The sequence below is a fragment of the Hyperolius riggenbachi genome, chromosome 11, assembly GCF_040937935.1.
Source record: "Hyperolius riggenbachi isolate aHypRig1 chromosome 11, aHypRig1.pri, whole genome shotgun sequence".
Taxonomy (NCBI): Eukaryota; Metazoa; Chordata; class Amphibia; order Anura; family Hyperoliidae; genus Hyperolius; species Hyperolius riggenbachi.
Window position 1 is genome coordinate 130,637,589 of NC_090656.1, and position 22,281 is coordinate 130,659,869.

At 42.2% G+C, this 22,281-nt stretch overlaps 1 protein-coding gene across 6 annotated transcripts in view; it reads right to left on the reverse strand.

Annotated features, from left to right (window-relative positions):
• Nucleotides 1-11,109: 11,109 nt before the first annotated feature.
• RASSF7 (Ras association domain family member 7) overlaps nt 11,110-22,281 on the reverse strand; it is a 102,327-nt gene continuing 91,155 nt past the window's right edge. For 4 of the 6 annotated variants that reach the window (XM_068261662.1, XM_068261661.1, XM_068261664.1 and 1 more), the window contains exons 4-6: nt 19,879-20,047; nt 16,276-16,371; nt 11,110-11,482 (exon numbers count right to left, since the gene is read on the reverse strand). In XM_068261662.1, the coding sequence (XP_068117763.1) occupies nt 11,451-11,482; nt 16,276-16,371; nt 19,879-20,047 (297 nt within the window). In that variant the 3' untranslated portion in view covers nt 11,110-11,450. Of the gene's footprint in view, nt 11,483-16,222; nt 16,372-19,878; nt 20,048-22,281 lie in introns of all 6 variants that reach the window. The other 2 variants (XM_068261665.1, XM_068261666.1) reach the window with 2 other exon arrangements.

Sequence of the window (22,281 nt, forward strand, 5' to 3'; positions counted from 1 at the left end):
GCCTTCTACGGTTTCAGAGGAGCACTACAGGTTGACTCAAACGAAGAGGTGTGGATGATAGGGTGATGATTTGGCTGTGAAACACAGGTGTGCAGCTTATAAAAGGGATTTTGCTGTGGCTGGCATGGAAGGGGGGAGTGAGCTTGACTGTGATGGACAGTTGTGGGATTGAGTAGAGGATATGTCTGATGAGCTTTACAACTGCTGATTCTTGCTGTCATACGTGTCTCTTTTACCCCAATTCATGTATAGGGAGTGAAATGCTTCCCTCCCAGGGTGTTTTTTTTAATAGCTACGACTTGGCCAAGGACATTGATCTTCTATAGTCAAGTCGTGAACCTCCAATTCTCGGTTCTCCGCGGAAAGTTCGGTTCGCGAAAAAGTTCGCGAACAGCAATAGACTTCAATGGGGAGGCGAACTTCAAAATTTAGAAAAATTTCTACTGGCTGGAAAAATGATATAAAACATATTTCAAGAGATCTAATACCTGGAGGATCACCCTCCCACCTATTCCCCGGAGGGAGGAGGGTCTAATCTGCCAGGGAATTATAGTATTTCAAAAGCCAGCTTACATACCGCGGCTGGGAATTGAACCCAGGTCTCAGTGTATGGTAGGTAACTAACATATCCATTATACCACCAACACTACTAGCTGAAGCTAGCCTAGCATGTACCATTTATGCTCAATCCAAGAGAAAAATTAGACAAGTCAAATAACATTTATATCACACTTTTCTCCTGACAGACTCAAAGCGCCAGAGCTGCAGCCACTAGGGCACGCTCTATAGGCAGTAGCAGCGTTAGGAAGACTTGCCTAAGGCCTCCTACTGAATAGGTGCTGGCTTACTGAACAGACAGAGCCGAGATTCGAACCCTGGTCTCCGAGGCAGAGCCCTTAACCATTACACCATCCAGCCACTGCTTAAGGATTTGTAGCCAGGCATGGCCTTGCCTTTTGTGTTCAACAGTTGTCCAAAGATAACCCCAGATAGCCAGGTAGATTCATCTCTCTCTCTCTCTCTCTCTCTCTCTAGTAGGGGTGGTCACCGCTTTCCGCGGAATTGTATTTTTGAGCATAAATAGATTGAGCATAAATGGTACATGCTAGGCTGGCTTCAGCATGTAGTGTTGGTGGTACAGTGCCACTGTACCACCAACACTACATGCTGAAGCCAGCCTAGCATGTACCAGAGAGAGAGAGATGAATCTACCTGGCTATCTGGGGTTCTCTTTGGACAACTGTTGAACACAAAAGGCAAGGCCATGCCTGGCTACAAATCCTTAAGCAGTGGCTGGATGGTGTAATGGTTAAGGGCTCTGCCTCTGACACAGGAGACCAGGGTTTGAATCTCGTCTCTGTCTGTTCAGTAAGCCAGCACCTATTCAGTAGGAGACCTTAGGCACGTCTTCCTAACGCTGCTACTGCCTATAGAGTGTGCCCTAGTGGCTGCAGCTCTGGTGCTTTGAGTCTGTCAGGAGAAAAGCGTGATATAAATGTTATTTGTCTTGTCTAATTTTTCTTTTGGATTGAGCATAAATGGTACATGCTAGGCTAGCTTCAGCTAGTAGTGTTGGTGGTATAATGGATATGTTAGTTACCTACCATACACTGAGACCTGGGTTCAATTCCCAGCCACAGTATGTAAGCTGGCTTTTGATAATACTGTAATTCCCTGGCAGATGAGACCCTCCGGGAGGAGGGAATGGGTGGAGGGAGGGAGTGTGTGTAGCAGCTGTCCCTTAACTAATTAGTGTAGGCAGACGAGTCAAATGGCACAAGGACTTTGCCTTGTATAAGGGGGGGGTGGGGCTCCAGCAGTGATTGCAGTCTGATTGGCAACAATGTGCCTGCTGACTGTGATGTAGAGGGTCAAAAGTTTTGCTCAATAGAGCATTATGGGGCGAATCAAACTTCCGGGAAAGTTCGCCTTTAGCAGGCGAACGCGAACCACCAAAGTTCGCCGGGAACCGTTCGCCGGCAAACCGTTTGGGACATCTCTAATCTTCTACTCATCCCACCCCCTCCATCATGCATGCACCATTGGCCTTCCTCCCCCATACATGTCAACAGAACACATCGCTGGCTGATAGTGACAGGCCATGTGAGACTCTTTGTAGGTGTCCATTCAGACTATGCACATCGTGGAACACCTGAGTTACAACATGTGCATACTGTACTGCTCACTGCACCCTCAAAAAAAAAAAAGGCACATCATTTCAAAACCCACTTCATACTTGTGCAATGTGCACAGCTGTGTGCACTTTATAAAGTTTGCTGCAAAGTAAGAGATATGAACATGCCCATAAAGTTATATGGGCAATGTGTTAATATGTACTGTATGGCTTTGCTGCATTATTGTGCAAAGTTCGAGCACAGCTTAAAGGTCACACAAGGCTCTAGTTTTGCTTTAGCCTTTATAGTAAGTTTGCTGAGAAGCTCATAAATATGGGTTGCATAAAGCCCATTTAAGGCCTCTTGCACGCTACATGCGATTCTTATTTTTTTTTTTTATACGATCCGATTTTTGATTCAGATTTAAAAAAAGTATTACATACTGCTACATTTTTAAATCGGAACCAACAATCGGATCGTATAAAAAAATCGATATCGCATGTAGTGCAAGAGACACTGCACCTGTCAGCTGCTCCCATTGCCATTGTCTCTACAGGCACTGATTTTGGTAATGCGCATGTCTCTCTCCCCTCACATTATAGGTTATCCCAGCAGACAGTTTATCACTTGGATGCTGTGGAAGCCATTTATTTACACCAACACTGCTTCCACAGCATCACAGGTAGCAATAAGAAGAGATGGCTTTAGGTTATAACAAGCAGTTGCTGCAAGCTTTAAACTATATAGCTTTCTAGGGTGATTGGAAATTGGCTTTTACCACAAAAATATTAGCACATGTTATTCCCGGCCTTTTTTTGTGTACATCATTCACTGATTGTTCTAAGAACTTTTGGTTGTATTGTCACTTATGCAGTTTGGTCTCTAGTGTGCCACATTTGAGCATTTTATGTTATCAGTCCTATCTAGGCCTTTGAACAGTACACTGATCGTCCACTGCATGTGTATCAGGCTATCAGTTCAGCTGTCAGTAGTCTGGCTGCTGGAGCCTCACAGCTGCAGGTTTCCCCTCTGCCTGCCATTCTATTCCTCCTCCAGTAGGACCAGCAGCAGAAGATAGCCTCATGCATCAGCCATCCTTACATTTTTAAGGCCAAACTCTGCAATTCAACTCAGAGGAGCTACCTGCATACACAAAATGCTGATAGCTGATCGAGGCAGGATCAGCCAGATCATCTGGTGAGCCTGTATTCTTCCTATTGTTGCCCCGTGGTGTAAGCACTACTGGGACTGGCACATTTTATGCGGTTTTGGTGGTGGAAATCTGCAGTTGTAAACAGGTTTACCTATGTCTTTGAGTCATATTTAGGAAGAAGGCCCACCGATCGGAGGGATATCCTCTATCATAAGCGCAATTGGTGATCTGTAACCAATCAGCCACAGGCGCCGATAAGAGTTTTTTTTCCTGCTATATAAGAAGACGGTCAAGCTACACAGACCAACTAAGTGGACTTTCTTGGGACTTTTGTTGTGTTATTATTGTTTTACAGGAATTTCATCTTTAGGCTGTTGATGTAAGCGCTGTACTATTATTGCATTTTTTACAGTTACTTGACACACACACATGCTAGAAACTTGTGCTTATGTAAACACTAGTGCTGACCGTAGCCTCTGCTGTCCATGCAAGGAGTCCTGAAGCTAAAGTCACACTGTGCTAGCTGCGATGGCGCACAAGATGGAAATTCCTGGTTATTTAAAGCGGTCTAACACCCAGCATTTCAACTTTGCTTTAAAAGATTGCTTACAGCTTAGAAACTATTATGCCAGATTTTTTTTAAAGCAGAAATTCACTGAATGGGTTAAACATGACATTTTAGCTTTGCATTTAGCTATAAATCCGCATCCATGCTGAGGTTTAGATACAAAGGTATCTTTGTTTGGAATGCAAATAGACCTCTGAAAAGCCTGTCTGGGAAGCCCTCTGTGCTCTCTCAGAGAGGTGTTTGTTTATTTACATTGTAAATAGATACATTTGTATATAAACCTCAGCACGGATGCGGATTTCTAGCTGAATGCAAAACTAAAATGTCATGTGTAACCCATTCAGTGAAATTCTGCTTAAAAAAAAATCTGGCATAATAGTTTCTAAGCTGTAAGCAATCTTTTAAAGCAAAGTTGAAATGCTGGGTATTAGACCACTTTAACTACTTGCTGACTGCTCCACGCCAATTGGCGTGAGCAGTGCGGCAGCCCCAGGACCACTCCACGCCCATTGGCGCTAACTGTCTTCTATGGGGCTAGCAGGAGATCGCGCGCACATCTCCTGCTCGGGGGGCGGAGCTCCGCCCCACCTTCAGTCTCTGTGCGGCTATTAGACGGCGGTTTCGCCGTCTAACTGCTTTCTACAGCGCTGAGATCAGCAGCAGCGCTGTACTGGGGACAGCCGTGTGACATGGCTGTCCCCCTAGAGGACAAGAGAGTGATCGGCTCTCATAGGCAGAAGCCTATGACAGCCGATCGCGTGATTGGCCGGCAGGGGAGAGGGAGGGAGGGAGGGAAAGAAAAAAAAAAAGAAAAAAATAGTTATGACAGCCGATCGCGTGATTGGCCGGCAGGGGAGAGGGAGGGAGGGAGGGAAAGAAAAAAAAAAAGAAAAAAATAGTTAAATTTATTTAAAAATAAAAGACAAATATTTATAAAAATAAAAACAAACAGTGTGGGGGCGATCAGAACCCACCAACAGAGAGCTCTGTTGGTGGGGAGAAAAGGAGGGGGGAATCACTTGTAAGCTGAGTTGTACGGGCCTGCAGCTTTGCCTTAAAGCTGCAGTGGCCCAATTAAGTAAAAATGGCCTGGTCACGGGGGGGGGGGGGGGGGGGGGTTAACACCGCAGTCCTCAAGTGGTTAAGCACTGGCTGAGGCCGATTGAATATCAGTCAAATGCTACAGGTCCTTCTAAAAAAATTTGCATATTGTGATAAAGTTCCTTATTTTCTGTAATGTACTGATAAACATTAGACTTTCATATATTTTAGATTCATTACACACAACTGAAGTAGTTCAAGCCTTTTATTGTTTTAATATTGATGATTTTGGCATACAGCTCATGAAAACCCAAAATTCCTATCTCAAAAAAATTTGCATATTTCATCCGACCAATAAAAGAAAAGTGTTTTTAAAAAAAAAAGTCAACCTTCAAATAATGATGTTCAGTTATGCACTCAATACTTGGTCGGGAATCCTTTTGCAGAAATGACTGCTTCAATGCGGCGGAGCAAGTGCCAATTCCAAGGAGGGGTGGTAATAGACTAAAAAAGTTACTATATAGGGAGGCAGTATGGATAAGAAGATTAGATACTCTGGAACCACGGGGTATGAATAGGGAGTATGATATGCAACCTCTCATTTAAAACACTTAGATTACAACTGGTACATAGTGTATTGTAACTCCTCCGGTATAATGTGTTTTTGAATTTATTTCAATTATTATGTATTGTTTACTATTGTCTCCTCACAGGTTCTCTAACGTTTGGGTGTTCCTGTTCTGTATAGCGCGGAGGGGAGGGACGGCTGGTGGCTGTGTGCGCTCCACTGAGAGCACGTGGGCGGTTTGTTTACATTCCGCCCACCTGTCTCTTTGACGTCAGGACCAGAGAACGCGGCGTTCCGCTGCGCTCTCGGGCCAGTGAGGTTTCCCATCAGGTCCGTCTCCTTTGGAGGCGTGACCATGACGGTTTACAGCTCCTCTGAGCTGAGTGGTCGGCGCCACGGGTGGATGTGCGCATGGACACAGCCGTTTCACTCCGCTCCTGCGCAATGTATGCTTGCTGGGAAAAGCGCACATTTGAATATTAGCTATAGAGTCCCCCATCAGGTCCGCCTGAAGTGTGTGAAGGGGATTGGTCGCCATAGGCGCTGTTTAAATGTGATTGGACAGGCTCCAAGGTATGTCTAGTATATAAGGCTGTGTTGGAATTGTATTATCAGACACTGACACTGGCTTGAGAAAGGAGGGGGTCCCCTCCGAAACGTTGCATCTTCATGTCAATGTGTCTTTTTTTTAAAATAAAAGAGCATATACAAATCGATGGTGCTGGTCTCTACACTTTGGATTGCTATTGGAGCCAGGAGTGCTGCCTGATTCCGTGACCTGGGCACATCAAGGGAGATCTGACAGGAGTGCTGTCTATCAGTACTTTACAGATAAAACAGAAAGGACCGGCACCGCTGTCTTGTATCAAAGCTCTTTTAATAGCACCAAAGTGGCAGCAGTGACAGACTGCTGTTTCGGTTTACACCTTTATCAAACTGCTCAAAGCCATAAAAATGGCTTTGAGCAGTTTGATAAAGGTGTAAACCGAAACAGCAGTCTGTCACTGCTGCCACTTTGGTGCTATTAAAAGAGCTTTGATACAAGACAGTGGTGCCGGTCCTTTCTGTTTTATCTGGACTGCACTTCCCAGGAGGCACTGGGGAGAGACCTTGGGCACGCTGCATACTCTTTTTTGGAAACGGTGCTCCCTCTCTTTTGTTTATGTATCAGTACTTTACATGCTTCAATGCAACGTGGCATGGAGGCAATCAGCCTGTGGCACTGCTCAGGCGTTATGGAGGCCCAGGATGCCTTAAGCTCATCCAGAGTGTTGGGTCTTGCATCTCTCAACTTTCTCTTCACAATTTCTCTATGGGGTTCAGGTCAGGAGAGTTGGCAGGCCAATTGAGCACAGTAATACCATGGTCAGTAAAACATTTACCAGTGGTTTTGGCACTGTGAGCAGGTGCCAGGTCGTGCTGAAAAATGAAATCATCTCCATTAAGCTTTTTAGCAGATGGAAGCATGAAGTGCTCCAAAATCTCCCGATAGCTAGCTGCATTGACCCTGCCCTTAATAAAAACACAGTGGACCAACACCAGCAGCTGACATGGCACCCCAGACCATCACTGACTGTGGGTACTTGACACTGGACTTCAGGCATTTCCCTCTCCCCAGTCTTCCCCAGTCTTCCTCCAGACTCTGGCACCTTGATTTCCAAATGACAAGCAAAAGTTGCTTTCATCCGAAAAAAGTACTTTGGACCACTGAGCAACAGTCCAGTGCTGCTTCTCTGTAGCCCAGGTCAGGGGCTTCTGCCGCTGTTTCTGGTTCAAAAGTGGCTTCACCTGGGGAATGTGGCACCTGTAGCCCATTTCCTGCACACGCCTGTACACTGTGGCTCTGGATGTTTCTACTCCAGACTCAGTCCACTGCTTCCGCAGGTCCCCCAAGGTCTGGAATCGGTCCTTCTCCACAATCTTCCTCAGGGTCTGGTCACCTCTTCTTGTTGTGCAGCATTTTCTGCCACACTTTTTCCTTCCCACAGACTTCCCACTGAGGTGCCTTGATACAGCACTCTGGGAACAGCCTATTCGTTCAGAAATTTCTTTCTGTGTCTTACCCTCTTGCTTGAGGGTGTCAATGATGGCCTTCTGGACAGCAGTCAGGTCGGCAGTCTTACCCATGATTGCGGTTTTGAGTAATGAACCAGGCTGGGAGTTTTTAAAAGCCTCAGGAATCTTTTGCAGGTGTTTAGAGTTAATTAGTTGATTCAGATGATTAGGTTAATAGCTCGTTTAGAGAACCTTTTCATGATATGCTAATTTTTTGAGATAGGAATTTTGGGTTTTCATCAGCTGTATGCCAAAATCATCAATATTAATAAAAGGCTTGAACTACTTCAGTTGTGTGTAATTAATCTAAAATATATGAAAGTCTAATGTTTATCAGTACATTACAGAAAATAATGAACTGTACCACAATATGCTAATTTTTTTAGAAGGACCTGTACATGTATCTGGGCCTATAGATAGTATTTCTGTCAATTGTAAAGCCTGGTACACACTTTCATTGGCCAATTAAAACTGGATGTTTGTACCAGGTGTTTAAGCCTGCTCCCCTACCTTAATTATGATTGGCCAATAACTGACCAATTTTACCACCTCCGTGTAGCATGAGGGTTTACTTGCACAATATGTTATATTAGTCAATATCTGTTGACCCTCATACTACATGGAGGTGGTAAAATTGGTCAGTGATTGGCCAATCATAATTAAAGGTGTGTACCAGGCTTAAACACCTGGTACAAACATCCAGTGTTAATTGGCCAACGTTACCACTTCTGTGTAGTCAAGAGAGCTTACCTGCACACTCTATTCATAGTATTCAACATCTGTTGGCCCTCATGCTACACGGAGGAGGTAAAATTGGTCAGTGATTGTCCAATCAAAAATGGATGTGTGTAATGCACACCTGGAGCCAATTTCATAGTGTTATCCATGCATTATTGTTTTGTATACTTTTGACTTACAACAGATAAACACAATTTATTATACAATATCAGTGTGTGTATGCTGAATAAAAGTAGATGTAAAAAAATAAAACGGAACATCCTTTACTTAATTAAGGCTGGACTTTGGGTTATTTGCTGCTGTAATGTTGCTGAACCCTGCAAGCTCGGCCCTATCATACTCCACCATTACAGATCACTGTTGCATATTCAGAAGTGATCTATGAAGGTCGATTGGTGGGCCCCCTATGGCGTTAAGGTTATTTCACCTGCCGCTATCCAAGTAGCAGAGGTTCCCAAGTACCTCTGATAAGTAAAAGTGCAATTGAAAAGAGCAGGTAGCGCAGGGTATTTCAATGAAATAGTACTATACTTTAATTGGTATTAAATCACATTAAAGTCATATAAAGTAAAAAAAAACAAAAAAAAAAAACTAAAATACAATTGTTCTTAATCACTGTTCAAAAAAATTGAATAAAAAAATTATAGTAAAAAAAAAAAATTGAGTAAAATATATACTGTATATACTCTAGTATAAGTGTAGAAATTTAGGTCTGATTCACTTCATAAAAGTATAGGGGTCGACTTATACACGAGTCGCAGGCAACACTGAGCACACTGAGTAATGTGTGTACTAATAGTGACATTCCCATTTGCAGCAACTTACCCTGTGGTAAGTTACATTTTGAGGAAAGTGAATGCCAAGAAAACACAGGTCTGAATGTCCTGACCACAACAATTAACAAGGAAAGGGGCAGGAGGGGGGGAAATACTGGGCTGCATAAAAGGGAGTGAATAATTGCAGCACTTGGGGGCCTGGTTAAGGTATTGGCTGCACTTAAGGGACAGGAGGAGTTAATGGCTGCAATACTTTATGCAGTGCAGTCATTAACCCCTCCTGTCCCTTAAGTGCAGTCATTAACTTTGCTGGCTTAGGAGGGTTGAATATTGGAGTCGACTTATACACGAGGTCGACTTGTATTCGAGTATATATGTAATATATTCCTTTTCTGGAGAGCATTAATAGTAGTGGTACTTTTAGTGGCTTTGCCACAGAGATGATGCACTGTGGTTACTTCTTGGTTTGGTGTTTACATATTACTAAAGGCAGCCATACACTGGTCGATTGCCACCAGATCGACCAGCAGATAGATCCCTCTGTGATCTAATCTGATCACAGAGGGATCTATTGGCTGCCTACACGGCAAACAGATTTTGAATAGATTTCACTATGAAATAGATTCACAATCTGTGGAGCTGCCGCCTCCCCCTGCATACGTTACCTGATCCGGCCGGCGTGAGTCCCCCGGTCTCCGCTGTCTCTTCTCCGCTCTGGGCTCTGGCTTCACTTTACTTTCTTTGGCGGGAAGTTTAAACAGTAGAGGGCGCTCTACTGTTTAAACTCCCCCCGACAGGAAGTGAAGCCAGCTGGAGCCCAGCACGGAGAAGGGACTGCGGGGACAGCAGGGACACACGCCGGCTAAACAGGTAATGTATTGCCACTACCGTCGGTCGGACATTCGAACGCCGCTATCAATGCACTCCTGGCCTGCCGGCGATCGAGCAAAATTTTTCACGCGGACATATAGACCGATTTCGGACGGAAATTGTTAGGTCAGCGTTTGTGTATTGATTTCACAGCAGATTCGATCAAAGTGATCAAATCTGCTTTCGGCGGGAAATCGAGTAAGTGTATGGGCACCTTTAGAATTCGTCAGAGAGCTGACAGCTCACATTACACAGGCTTATTAATTGCAGATAAGGGAGAATTAAACACATTAGTACACAGAGTCAGGGTGTATTTCTCTGTATTTTCCGTCTCTTCTGTGTAAGAGTTAAGTTCCGCTTTAAGATGTGTACAAACTTACAATTCTATTCATTCTGAACAATTGTGCTTGATCATCTGGGGCAACCTATTGTTGTACATGTTCTGCTCTGTGGAGAGAGGAGGGAGGGGAATGAGTAGGAGCAAGCTCCCAGCACCTGCAGCAGTACATAGCAATAGCAAATCTGGCTAATAGTTTTCCAGCATGCTTTATTGCTAATGAACTAGTGCATTGCAAGGCACCTGTACATACTTGGAAGAGGAATCTGAAACAATCTTGAACAATTTTGTGAGATCTAAGTTGCATGTGTGTACAGATGTTTAGGTTGTACAAAACAATCTTATGAGGTATCCCCCAACATCTGTTGATAGCTCTGGAAATCCATGACTGGCTGCTATTGTAATGTATCACCACAGGCGTTGGCAGCTTTGTTCCACTCATCTCCCCCTCCTGCCCTCCCCAGAGAACAGAACACTCTGATCATCAGGTAGCCAAGAAATGGGGTTTGTAAAGGGAACGGTTGTCCAAAACAATCAAGGATGATAATCTCAAATTACCATTCTAGAAACAGACTAACCAGCAAGCTCATGGTGAACCAGAACTATTTGCAGTGTGTGGGGGGTATACAATGGTCCTAAAAGCCCCCTTACTAAAAAGCTAAGAAAAACAAAAGTTTGCTTTCTTATAACAAGCTGACACATCATTGCATTCCAGCGGTTCTGGAGGTGTGTTTAGCTTCTAAGGGTAACAATGGTTAATTTGCATATATTCAGCAGTGATGCACTGGGAGACATCTCAAGCTCACTCCAACCTGAATTATCGCAAATTCTAGCAACAGGGAGCCTTGTGTTCCTTCGTAGTTCGTTAATGCCATTAAAAACACCAAAGAATTGTACAAATGTTTTTTATTCCTGTAATATTTTCCAGATATGTGAAAAGTGCACAATAATTCATTTACAGTATGATAGAATGTGCCATATGTATTAACCAGACATTTATTTTTTTTTACTGAAAATTTCCCACCCGGTCTACAGTTTGTGCACATTTGAAACAACTATGTAATATACACGTATAAAAAAAAAATTATAATAGAAAAACAATATAAACAATTATATATACACATATATAAACATAAAGATATATATTTTTACATAAAATTGTACTTCCATATATTTATATAATTACAATGTTAATAATGTGTTGCTTTTAGTGGAAGCATCCCTTTTCTTTTAAGTCCAGGATGTGTCTCGAGAAGGCAGAGCTGCAAGAGAAATCCAAAGATTCTACAGTCATTAAATAGTACCAAATAACACTTATTCTGCATGAGTATCTACCCCCATTTATATTACTTCTGAATTATTATTATTTTTTTGCTTTATGACCTTGAAAGAAATGAATATACACAACTTTCACTTTGTGATTTTAGCAAAGCATGCAAGTGGAAATATAATTTTTTAGTTTCAGTAGATCTCATAAACAGACGTTTAACGTAAACCTGAAATGAAAGCAATGCAGAAGGTATCGTTTTAGACTTCTTTTCAGGATGCACTTACTTTGGCACTTGTGCCGATCCTGTGACTCTGAGGGTAAACTCACATTATGACTGAGCAGTACTGCATCCATTTAGATGGATGCACTGCAGCATTGGCAGGGTCTGCTGTCACTCCACAGCAGAGGCATGGAAGTCATCAAATAAATGGCAATGTACGTCACAAAAAAGGCACAAGAAAAAAATAGTGTACAAGATACAGAGGCGCCAAAAGAATAAAAGGTAATTAAATGAACTTAAAAAACCAACTGGTTAAACAGAGGAGGCAGCGGTGGTCTTACCCCCTCCAAACAGACACAGGCAAGGACTGCGATTCAGACAGTCAACAATTTATTCGGAACTCCAAAAAACAATGCAACGCGTTTCACGGGCCATACATCTCGCTTCCTCAGGCAAAATACAGTAGGAGTCACAGCATCTGTATTATATCAGCGAGCTCGGCGCCTCTGTTTAACCAGTTGTTTTTTTAAGTTCATTTAATTACCTTTTATTCTTTTGGCGCCTCTGTATCTTGTACACTACATTGAGTCCACCCTGGGTGGAGGGTTGTTACCCTATTTTCCTGTCTACAGAGAGCGACTTTTTATTCCTGAGCGGGGTCAGGATGCCAGGATTGTTCTCCCCACCTGCCTATACAGTGGTTGCCTATTGGTAACCCTGGTTTGTAAGTATAATTTTAACTTCTCATTTATTTTGTTGTCCCCAAGACGAATTACACTATTGGGGCTCTTGGTGTCCCTCTGCTTTACAAGAAAAAAATGTGTGCCTTCTGATTTTTTCCCTTTTTTTGCAACAAACAAAAAAAGGCGGGTCAGTGTGAAATTTCCCATGGGAAATCTTTGTGAACCACCCATTACCTTCAGAGTCACTGATGCAGAATGATCATGGGAGACGAGATCTATTCCTGGTTCTAACCTTCAGCTGTGATTTATTGAAGAGTGGCTCATCAGTAAAGGGAAAACAATTCCTTGCAGTGGGCAAGGAAAAGACTACAAATATTTCTTTCACATAAAGTGTTGGGATTTTTCTAAATGTGTAATTGATTATAAGTCTATTGCCAGGGAAAAACATGTTTTGGATAGGGGAAAGGGCTAGAGACATCTCTTGGATTTTCATTGCTGTCCTGTTTCTCCGTGGTAATTTTCATAAGTTCCTCCCCAGAAAGTGGGGAAATACATGCATTAATGATAGAGTCAGCAACAAGTAAAACATTTTTGTAGCGCATAATGTCAAACTCTGGTCCACAGAACCATCAAATTCGGCCCACAAGTGATTTTCCTACTTTTACATTATGCTTTGCCCACTGTAGACGCGTACGAGAGATAATGGCACTGGAGACTTGGGTGCAGGATACGGCCGGTATATGGCTGATCCTGCTGCTCCTGCACAAGTCCCGGCCGTATTAAATACTATTCCCCCTCCGGGCCGCCATGGATGGTGGGGAATGAAATAATTCGGCTTCCAGCAATTGCTGGAGGCCGAATTATTATGTTTTAAAAGTAACTTCAGCTCCGTCTTCTGACGGCTCTGAAGTTACTCCCTGTGCCTGCTATAACCGTAATTCCTATTACGGCCTATGGTGGCACCGGCTGCACCCAAATCTCCTGCGCTGGTTTCAGCGTGTTCGCTCTAGACTACCAGGAAAGCTTTTTTGAAGGTGAAGCCCTAGATAACAATCAAAGCCAGAGGGGTGGTGAGCACTAGACACCAGGGAAGTGTATAGGGGAGTGAGGGGGAAAGCAATACACCAAATAGCAATGATCCTGCAGGTTACACCAATTAAGGAAGTGATGTGTGGGAGCACAAAGATCCCTCAGGGTGATCCGCCACCAGTCGGGAACTGTGAAAGCAGATTTGATCTGCTGAGCTCCACCACAATTAAAAAGATTAATTAATTTTTATTATGCAGTGTACACCGGGGAACTGATGGGAGGGGGGGGGGGGGAAATCACTAGACACCAGGGAAATGTATCGGGGAGGGAAATGGAGATCACAGTGTTCAATTTCGGCCTGCTCAGTATTTGAGTTTGACACCTCTAGCCCCACCGTAGAGTGAGAGAGATTTAAATATCCCTAACAACTTTTTATTGCAGGCCCCCATGACCTATCCGTGCAGCTACCCCAGTTTTCATATTAAAGTAACATTTCCATGAAAGCCAGAGAGATGGGAGTGAGAAAGTCTTGTGACTGGGGACACAGGCAAAAAAAAAAAAAAAATAGAAATTTTTAACCCATTTGTGCACTATTAAAATAAAATTCTAACTTTTCCTGGATTTGGACTTTAGGGTTTTAAGGTTAAAGGGAACCTAAACTGAGAGGGATACGGATGTTTCCTTTTACACAATAGCAGTTGCCTGGCAGTCCTGCTGATCTCTTTGGCTTCAGTAGTGGCTGAATCACACACCTGAAACAAGCGTGCAGCTAATCCAGTCTGGCTTCAGTCAGAGCACATGATCTGCATGCTTGTTGAGGGGCTGTGGCTGAAAGTATTAGAGACACTGGATCAGCAGGAGAGTCAGGCAACTGGTATTATTTTAAAAGAAAAAAATCCATATCCTTCCCAGTTTAGGTCCCCTTTAATGAAAAAAGTGGTATGGGGAGTTGTAAAAGGTTTTTGGCAGACATTATTTATAACAAAAATGTCAAACAAAAGAGCCTACTTTTACTTCAAGAAATTGGTAATAAAACTACGAATTTGTTTTCATTGATTTCATGCAAGATAGAGGTAATCAGTTTAGACATATTTCAGCAGCAGCCTCATGATGGTAAACATGCATCTATTCCTCTTGCTAAAATAAGCAGCATCATTCATATATCCTATTGTGCACTGTTTACAACTCCACCTTGGAGACATCTCTTAGATTTTAGAAAGCATTAAGGCATTCAAATATAATTTATTGAATAATTATATAATTTATTGCCTAGTTAGTTGCTTTGAAGATGAACTCACAGATTAACCACTTGCATACTAACAGTCTCTGGCCCTTTTCTCGAGCTGTATATGCTGTGATTGGTTCAAAAAGAGAGTTTCCCATGATCCATCAAGTCTGCAAATAATGGCTTTTACATGAGGTTCATGAGAGCACTGATGTGTTACCATTACACTTCTCTTGTTCCACGAACCTACAGGCATATCTGGAAGCAGTCCTGAACCAGGAGTGAAATACAGTATGATGAAGGAAACATGCCTGCATTAGGTATAAATTACTACTGTAAAGTGCTCCCCAGCTTAAGAGAATTGAAAACACAGGAAAACAAAAGGGATCTAGCAAACCTGGCCTGGATTTGCAATGAGAACATGTACATGACTGCAATCACACATCTGCTAATTCACTGTTCTTTTAACAACTTTTGCTATGGTTTAAATATCATCATTAGTAGTAAAATAAACTGACCCCAAGATGGTGGCATCCACACTTATGGTTTTGCGGCCAGCTTTTACCTATTGTCTAACAACACGTGCAACTTCTACTTAAATTTGATTTAAAGCCCTTCTCCCCCGCTTCAGCCGTGTAGGATAAAAAGTTGAAGAAATCACCTAAATACCATAATAATTAGGAATGCAACCACCGCGGCTTTGTGGGCTCCTTTCACCTGTGTGTTCCTGAGCAGAGCTGTCTTCTTGGAAGGAGAAGCATGCCTGGGCTGCCACTCAAGCCCTTTCCCATAGGGGGTCAATGGGAGGAGCTTGGCATGGTAAGCAGCAGAGAGCGTTTGGATGGCAGGGCTCTCAAATTCTGCAAACAAGAGTGGCGCTACCTCTGAGTACGTTTCCCATATCAATATATTTATTATTTTTAAGCACCTCTTTGCAATCTACTGGTCTCTCTGGGTCATTTTGTTTGCTTAGTGTCTCTGCACCAACTTGCTGTCTGCTCAACCAACTTGCCATTGGTCGCTTTCTGCCACTTTGCTCTATTATCTCTATAAGGCCAATTCTCCCGTTGCTGTGCAATGCAGGTGGCTGTGCGTTTTACAGAAACACATGGACCGGAGTTGAAGTGCTGACTTCAATTATTTTAATTGTACTAAATGGGGCAGCATTGTCTGGCAGATGTGAATCAGGGAGGACTTTGATAATCATTCAAAATGCCTTTAAAGAAAGTGAACCACTTATCATAATGAGTTTTGGGAGTTTAAAATAAACCTGAACTCACTAAATCTCCCCCTACCCAAGAAAAAGATTAACCGTAAAATATAATATAGAGTTCCTTTACACCTGCCATTTTCACTTCCATATTTGGTCGCCCTCTTGTCTAGGGGAGACAGTACTGTGGTTATGCAGTGTTGAAGGCATTATCCTCAACAAGAATAAACTTTTAGGAGTGTACTTCTGCGCTCATCCAGTGACATGAAAACAATCAATCTCTTTATGAAGCTCAATGACACATTTATTTCATCATGAGGCTGCACAGCAGATATGGATAGGATATACATGCATAAAGCACCCACCACCAATAGAGCAAGAAGCAGAGTGCGCAGAGCCAGGATTCACACATACACACCCTCAGGGTTCCGACTAGAGAGCAGCGAGTTCTGCAAGTTCCGAGGATGACCCATCAGATGATTGGCAGTGGGTCGTGGAAAAGAGTCGGTGGCTGCTGTTACAGAAAGATATTTTGACGTCAGAATGCCAGGCCTATACTACTTATGTAAAAATTATAAGCAAATGCTGAAGCCAGTTGTGTGGTATCCGGTGTTAGTCACGGAGAGAGTCTGAAGACATAACAAAAGTTGTTTATAGTTGATAGCTTTAATGACCAACTTTACAAGATTTCTTTGCAAGATTTCAAAACTAAGTTTCTTCTTCAGGCATGATACAGAACTATATGGTTCTGATCCAGTTCTGTATCATGCCTAAAGAATAAAAAGGAAAGTTTGCAAAGAAATCTTGTATAGTTAGTTATTAAAGGTATCACCTCAACAACTTTTGTTGTTCTGTCTTCGGAAGCAAATGTAGGCATCACAAACAAGCTGATTTATGTACCATGTGTTGATTTTTCAGTTGTAATTGTAAATAAAAATAAATAAATTATATTATATATACATACACACAGTGGGATGCGAAAGTTTGGGCAACGTGAATCGTCATGATTTTCCTGCATAAATCTTAGGTTGTTACAATAAAAAATGTCAGTTAAATATATCATATAGGAGACACACACACAGTGATATTTGAGAAGTGAAATGAAGTTTATTGCATTTACAGAAAGTGTGCAATACCTGTTTAAATAAAATTAGGCAGGTGCATACATTTGGGCACCGTTGTCATTTTATTGATTCCAAAACCTTTAGAACTAATTATTGACCTCAAATTGGCTTGGTAAGCTCAGTGACCCCTGACCTACATACACAGATGAATCCAATTATAAGAAAGAGTATTTGAGGGGTCAATTGTAAGTTTCCCTCCTCTTTTGAATTTCTCTGAAGAGTAGCAACACGTGGGTCTCAAAATAACTCTCAAATGACCTGAAGACAAAGATTGTTCACCATCATGGTTTAGGGGAAGGATACAGAAAGTTTTCTCAGAGATCTCAGCTGCCTGTTTCCACAGTTAGGAACATATTGAGGAAATGGAAGACCACAGGCTCAGTTCAAGTTAAGGCTCGAAGTGGCAGAGCAAGAAAAATCTTGGATAAACAGAAGTGACGAATGGTGAGAACAGTCAGAGTCAACCTACAGACCAGCACCAAAGACCTACACCATCATATTGCTGCAGATGGAGTCACTGTGCATCGTTCAACCATTCGGCATACTTTACACAAGGAGATGCTGTATGCAGGGGAAGCCTTTTCTCCGCCCACAGCACAAATCGAGCCGCTTGAGGTTTGCTAAAGCACATTTGGACAAGCCAGCTTAATTTTGGAATAAGGTGCTGTGGACTGATGAGACTAAAATTGAGTTATTTGAGCATAACAAGGGGCGTTATGCATGGAGAAAAAACAACACAGCATTTCAAGAAAAACACCTGCTATCTACAGTAAAATATAGTGGTGGTTCCATCATGCTGTGGGGCTGTGTGGCCAGTTCAGGGACTGGGAATCTTGTCAAAGTTGAGGGACGCATGGATTTTACTCAGTATCAGCATATTCTGGAGACCAATGTCCAGGAATCACTGACAAAGCTGAAGCTGCGCCGGGGCTGGACCTTTCAACAAGACAACGACCCTAAACACTGCTCAAAATCCACTTAAGCATTCATGCAGAGGAACAAGTACAATGTTCTGGAATGGCCATCTCAGTCCCAAGACCTAAGGCTGTAATTTCTGCAAATGGAGGATCTACTAAATATTGATTTAATTTCTTTTTTTGTGGTTCCCAAATGTATGCACCTGCCTAATTTTGTTTAAACAATTATTGCACACTTTTTGTAAATGCAATAAACTACATTTCACTTTTTAAATAGTGTGTGTGTCTTCTATATGATATATTTAACTGACTTTTTTATCGTAACAACCAACGATTTATACAGATTTATACAGAGAGAGAGAAGAGATATCTATCTATCTATCTATCTATCTATCTATCTATCTATCTATCTATCTATCTATTTGCAAAAGTATTCGGCCCCCTTGAAGTTTTCCACAATTTGTCACATTCTTGCCACAATCATGAATCAATTTTATTGGACTTTCACGTGAAAAGCCAATACAAAGTGGTGTACACGTGAGAAGTGGAATGAAAATCATACATGATTCCAAACTCAGGGGGCTGAATAATTATGCACACACCACTTTGCAGTTATTTATTTTTTAAAAATGTTTGGAATCATGTATAATTTTCGTTCCACTTCTCACGTATACACCACTTTGCATTGGTCTTTCACGTGGAATTCCAATAAAATTGATTCATGTTTGTGGCAGTAATGTGACAAAATGTGGAAAAATTCAAGGGGGCCGAATACTTTTGCAAGCCACTGTATGTGTGTATGTGTGTATATACATATACATACACAGACACACACACATTTGCATATGTTAGGGAGACTTGCCCAACGTCTCCTACTGAATCGGTGCGGGCTTACTGAACGGGAAGCGTCAAGATTCAAACCCAGGTCTCCTATGTCAGAGCCCTTAACCATTAAACTCTCGTGTGTGTGTGTGTACATATACTGTGTATATATATATATATATATATATATATATATATATATATATATATATATATATATATATATATATATATATATATATATATATATATATATATATATATATATATATATATATATATATATATATATATATATATATATATATATATATATATATATCTATCGGGCATACACAACGTTTCATGCCTTGCCTCAGTACAAACACACGTATACAGGGGCACGGAAGCGCTGCTAAATGACAGGGGAATGGGCAGGTGTAAGGAAAAAGGAAGGCTCCTGCAGACTATAGATATTCAACTGCCATCACGTGGTGTCGGGGAGGTGGACCAAAACAAACTTCTCCATGTCTGCATATGCTCCTGATGAGTCACTATAGGTGACAAAACTAGTTGGGTGGGACTACAGATGCAGAAGCATGAGTCCATTATCTTGAGTTAGCAGCACAGTTGGATTACGGCCAGGCGGCCAACACAAGGATGAGAACCCGTTGAAAACTCAGTGCTTATGATGCGCCTTTTTATGAAAGTGCACAATTTTAAATAATAAAATTGTTATACATTTTTACACTATGGAGGGATGTGAATATTTTATCTTTGGGGTGTTTTTGTGTATGGAGCACTATTGGATACTAAAGTATAGGCAGATAGACCATGATAAGGCAGGGAGTGGCCTCAATTACCCAGAAGTACTGCAGACCCATCTAATAAAGGGTCATTTGTGAATGGCGAGTGACCGCTTTGAAGGGTGAGGTGGTGGCTATCACCAAGTATTTAGGATCCCGTTCTTGCTGCGGATATTGACATCTATAGCGATTTGGAAGTGCACATCTCCAAAATTAGCTGATTCAACAGACTGCATGAATTAAGGTGCACTTTCCAAATAGGCTGTTTTTTCTATCCATGTTCTTGCTTATTAGAGGCACCCCCTTCGTTTAGAACAACCTTAATCCTATTTGTCAGCACAGTGCTTTGTGAATTTTAGACAGGTTATCATACCTCTACTTCTGTACTGCCCTTCCCACTCTGAGATGCTCTCTTCATTTAGAGGATCCTCATCTGGCCGCATCTGCCCATTGGTGAGCGTGGATCCTGTTTGTTGAATGAACTGTTGTAGATTACACTGTCTGAGGTCTTTATTAAGGTCTTCAAGCTCTTGGGATTTGGTCTGTGGAAATAATTAACAAGAAAGTCTCACTGCTGTCTGTGGCAAACCTGTAACATTATTATGCTGTATAGTTTGTATAGTTTGAAGTTTCTGAAATGCATCAGGTTTGTTTTTGTTTTGTAATACAATGGAAACTATTTTAATTAAAGATCTGTTGTTGATGTTGTCTGTATCCTTGTTTACTTAAGCTCGAATCTGATTAGAGATAAATGTGTCTCTTTGTTGAAGCTGCGCATATACTGCAGGCCGATTCCCGTCCGATTGCAGCATGAAATCTTCATAATCGGCTGCGTCCGCCCCACAGCAGCCGGCCAATGTATAAATTTGCCCCCCTCCCCCCGGGTGCATTTATAATTACCTGTCCTGTGACAGCCGTTGTCCGTAACCTCGGGGCGGCTCTCCGTGCACGCCACTGACGCATAGCCTCTGACATCAAACGCTGTGTGCCGACATCACATGCAATGTGCCAGTGGCACATACGGAGGCAGCCTGGAGGTTATGGATACCGCATGGAGGCTGACACAGAACAGTTAACGTATAAATACGCACTTGGTGGGGGGCACATTTTATACATTGGGGGGCAGCGACAGGGCGGACGCAGCAGTTTCCCTGAAGATTTCATGCTGCTATTGGACGGGAATCGGCCTGCAGTATATGGCCAGCTTTAACGAATTGCGGTGGCAGCGGCTGTGGTTTCGTCATTTCGTTCCAAAACTGGCCGCCATACCGCAGCACGCCCTATCAACCATCTTCGGCCCGACATCTTGCACCAGGCGCAACCAACTAACGTGACCAATTTCAGCCCAAAATTGGTTGTATCGTCGATCGGGCCTGCACGTGGTGGCACAGATTTTCAACCAATTCGATGATCAAATTGGATAGTCAATTGGCTGCCAAAGTTGCCTGATATATGGGCAGCTTTACTCAATAAGTGCGGTACAGATAAGTGCGGTACTGGCTAGGTTTTGTTGGAAACTTCTGTAACTAACACAATAGCCTCTGATAAGACCATTGTGAGCTAGGCTTCTCTGGAAGCATCTCTGCAAGAACTATAAGGTCTCTTGCACACTGCAAGCGATTCAGATTCCGCTTTTTAATCAGTTTTTACATCCGATTCAGATTCCGATTTGCAGTGTGCAGGGAGCAAACTGCAAATCTGAATCGGAAGTAAAAACCGATTAAAAAGCGGAATCTGAATCGCTTGCAGTGTGCAAGAGGTCGAATGCTGGGTACACACAATGCCATTTCCCATCCAATCGACTGATATTCTGACAAGAAGTTGCATCATGCATACATGTTTAAAGGGAACCTGAAGCGAGTAAAACTATTTAAAATAAACACATGACGTAGCTGCAAATGGATATTACATACTTACCTCACTGTCAGTTTCTCTCACCATTTTCTTTTTATAGTGATCACTTCCAGTTCTGACAATATTTTGTCAGAACTGAAATATACCAGTTGCTGTCAGTTATATATCAGCAGCTGTCAGTTACAACTGAATGTGCAAGGTATTGTCCATGTTTCCCTATGGCTCAAGTGGGTGATGTTACAGTTTAAAAGTGTGCTGACCAGGGAGCTGTTATGGGGTAATGGCCATTTTTAAAATGGAGGATGGAGAATTTCATTGATCACAGTGGACAAACAGGATGCGAGAAAGAAAGGGATTGAGGAGTAGACTATACAGGATGTAAGTAGGACCTGTGTATGGTTATTTTGACTTTTTATTTTCAGTTCAGGTTCTCTTTAAACTGCTCCTGGTTGATTTTCCGTGATAACTTCAGAAAATGGATCAGTTTATCCAATGGGGAGCAAATCGGACATGTCAGAAATAATCATCCGCTTCCCGTCAATCGGATGGGAAATAACATCGTGTGTACCCAGCATTAGAACAAGTTTAGCTGTGTACTGGGAGAATTGTGCTGGAGTTGTGTGTGAGCTGTTGCATTTTCTTCAATGGAGTTTTGAAGTTTTTCTACTGCATGGGATGGAATAATCCCTTTTTATCTAGATTAGTGTTAAAATATATGGATTTTACCACAAGTCCTTTCTGAGTGTTTCCACAAAACCTGTAGAAGTAATATGGCACTAGCCCCCGTACATGATGCTTTAGTCTAGATCAGGGGTGCCCACACTTTGACTCACGAGCTACTTTGAAAATTCCCGAGCTCGAGAGATCTACCAACATTTAAAATAGCCAGGTATAGATGCCCTTAATATAGGTAGCTATGCAC